The following is a 2,500-nucleotide window of genomic DNA, read 5'->3' on the forward strand; positions in this document are numbered from 1 at the left end:
AGCTACTTCTAAAGAGTGTGACCCTGATTCTAACCTTTGACCCCAGTCAGTGCCAGTGATATCTCACTCTCGATGGCTCCTGAAGAAGGGCGAGGTTCTGCAGATGTCCGGACCGAAGAGTACTCGCACTATGCGAAGCCGAAAACTGTTCCATCCCCTTTACCTGTTTCTCTTCAATAACCTGCTGCTCATTACCAAGCGCAGCTCCAGGTCAGCCATGATGTCATCAATGTGCGACACACAATCACAACAGTCAGATAACTAACCAAGGGGCAAAAGTCCAATTCAACTCAGTTTTGTTTCTATAGTACTTTTAACAATGGATGTGATTGTGAAGTGATTATAAATCATTATAAACACAGAGAGTGGGATTATAAATCATTATAAACACTGAGAGTGGGATTATAAATCATTATAAACACTGAGAGTGGGATTATAAATCATTATAAACACTGAGAGTGGGATTATAAATCATTATAAACACTGAGAGTGGGATTATAAATCATTATAAACACTGAGAGTGGGATTATAAATCATTATAAACACTGAGAGTGGGATTATAAATCATTATAAACACTGAGAGTGGGATTATAAATCATTATAAACACTGAGAGTGGGATTATAAATCATTATAATAGTAATAATATTGGCCCATCTGGGATGTTTGTTATAAAAGCTCAAAAACTCATCAAAATTATAAATACAACAAGAATAGACATTAAATCTAGCATCTAATTTTCAACCAAAACTCAGATTCACTGCTGTTGCCCTATAATTCCAGGTAAGACTTGTAATTGTTGATTACACTATATCCATGCAGTTTCTGGTGTGTGTGTGTGTGTGTGTGTGTGTGTGTGTGTGTGTGTGTGTGTGTGTGTGTGTGTGTGTGTGTGTGTGTGTGTGTCAGTGGGGAGAAGTTTCAGGTGTTGGACTCATGTAGTCGCTCCATGTTGAGGACAGAGGACATGGAGGATCAGGGACAGGTACTGGCATTTACATTTGTGCTCAAACTGCTGGAAAATCAAGAGGATCGTCCAATTAGCTACATGCTAAAGACCAACAGCATGTGAGACACACACATTAACATACACATTAATGCACAACACAAAATACACAAACGCAGAGCATACACACTATAACTAACCCTAACCCTAGTTCAGTCTGAATGATCAGAAACAGGAGCAGGACTTTAACACACAACATCCTCATCATCCAGGAGGGAACATCCCTGTCTAATGTAGAGCAGGAACGCTCCACTAATCAGACTCTAATCTAGCGGCATGATTAACCTGCAGCTCTGAAAATGCTCTTTATAAAATACACATTATAAATACTCTTTATACACACACACATACTCTTTATACACACACATACTCTTTATACACACACACACATACTCTTTATACACACACACACACATACTCTTTATACACACACACACATACTCTTTATACACACACACACATACTCTTTATACACACACACACATACTCTTTATACACACACACACATACTCTTTATACACACACACACATACTCTTTATACACACACATACTCTTTATACACACACACATACTCTTTATACACACACACACATACTCTTTATACACACACACACATACTCTTTATACACACACACATACTCTTTATACACACACATACTCTTTATACACACACACACATACTCTTTATACACACACACACACATACTCTTTATACACACACACACATACTCTTTATACACACACACACATACTCTTTATACACACACACACATACTCTTTATACACACACATACTCTTTATACACACACACACACATACTCTTTATACACACACATACTCTTTATACACACACATACTCTTGATACACACACACACATACTCTTTATACACACACATACTCTTTATACACACACACACATACTCTTTATACACACACACACACATACTCTTTATACACACACACACATACTCTTTATACACACACATACTCTTTATACACACACACACACATACTCTTTATACACACACATACTCTTTATACACACACATACTCTTGATACACACACACACATACTCTTTATACACACACATACTCTTTATACACACACACACACATACTCTTTATACACACACATACTCTTTATACACACACATACTCTTTATACACACACATACTCTTGATACACACACACATACTCTTTATACACACACATACTCTTGATACACACACACATACTCTTTATACACACACACATACTCTTTATACACACACACATACTCTTTATACACACACACATACTCTTTATACACACACACACACACACACACACACACACACACACACACACACACACTTCAGGTTTCAGCTCACACATACATCGCTCCAGTGTCATTTTCACAAAGTTTTACAGCATTTGAACCTCCAGACTAGTCGACATCAATTGCTATTAACCCACTAAAGAACCTGTAAAACAATTGGATGTGTGTGTGTGTG

The 2,500-nt window shown here is 37.3% G+C and overlaps 1 protein-coding gene across 6 annotated transcripts in view; it reads left to right on the plus strand.

Moving 5' to 3' along the window:
- Window positions 1–2,500, plus strand: part of ngef (neuronal guanine nucleotide exchange factor) — a 31,168-nt gene that overhangs the window by 18,638 nt on the left and 10,030 nt on the right. For all 6 annotated transcript variants that reach the window (XR_007139125.1, XR_007139123.1, XR_007139124.1 and 3 more), the window contains exons 12-13: window positions 47–210; window positions 908–1,066. Coding sequence is in view for 3 of the 6 variants with exons in the window: in XM_047806433.1 (XP_047662389.1) it covers window positions 47–210; window positions 908–1,066 (323 nt within the window). In the remaining 3 variants the exon portion in view is untranslated. The remainder of the gene's footprint in view (window positions 1–46; window positions 211–907; window positions 1,067–2,500) is intronic.

This window comes from Tachysurus fulvidraco, chromosome 22 (assembly GCF_022655615.1).
Source record: "Tachysurus fulvidraco isolate hzauxx_2018 chromosome 22, HZAU_PFXX_2.0, whole genome shotgun sequence".
NCBI classification, from domain to species: domain Eukaryota; kingdom Metazoa; phylum Chordata; class Actinopteri; order Siluriformes; family Bagridae; genus Tachysurus; species Tachysurus fulvidraco.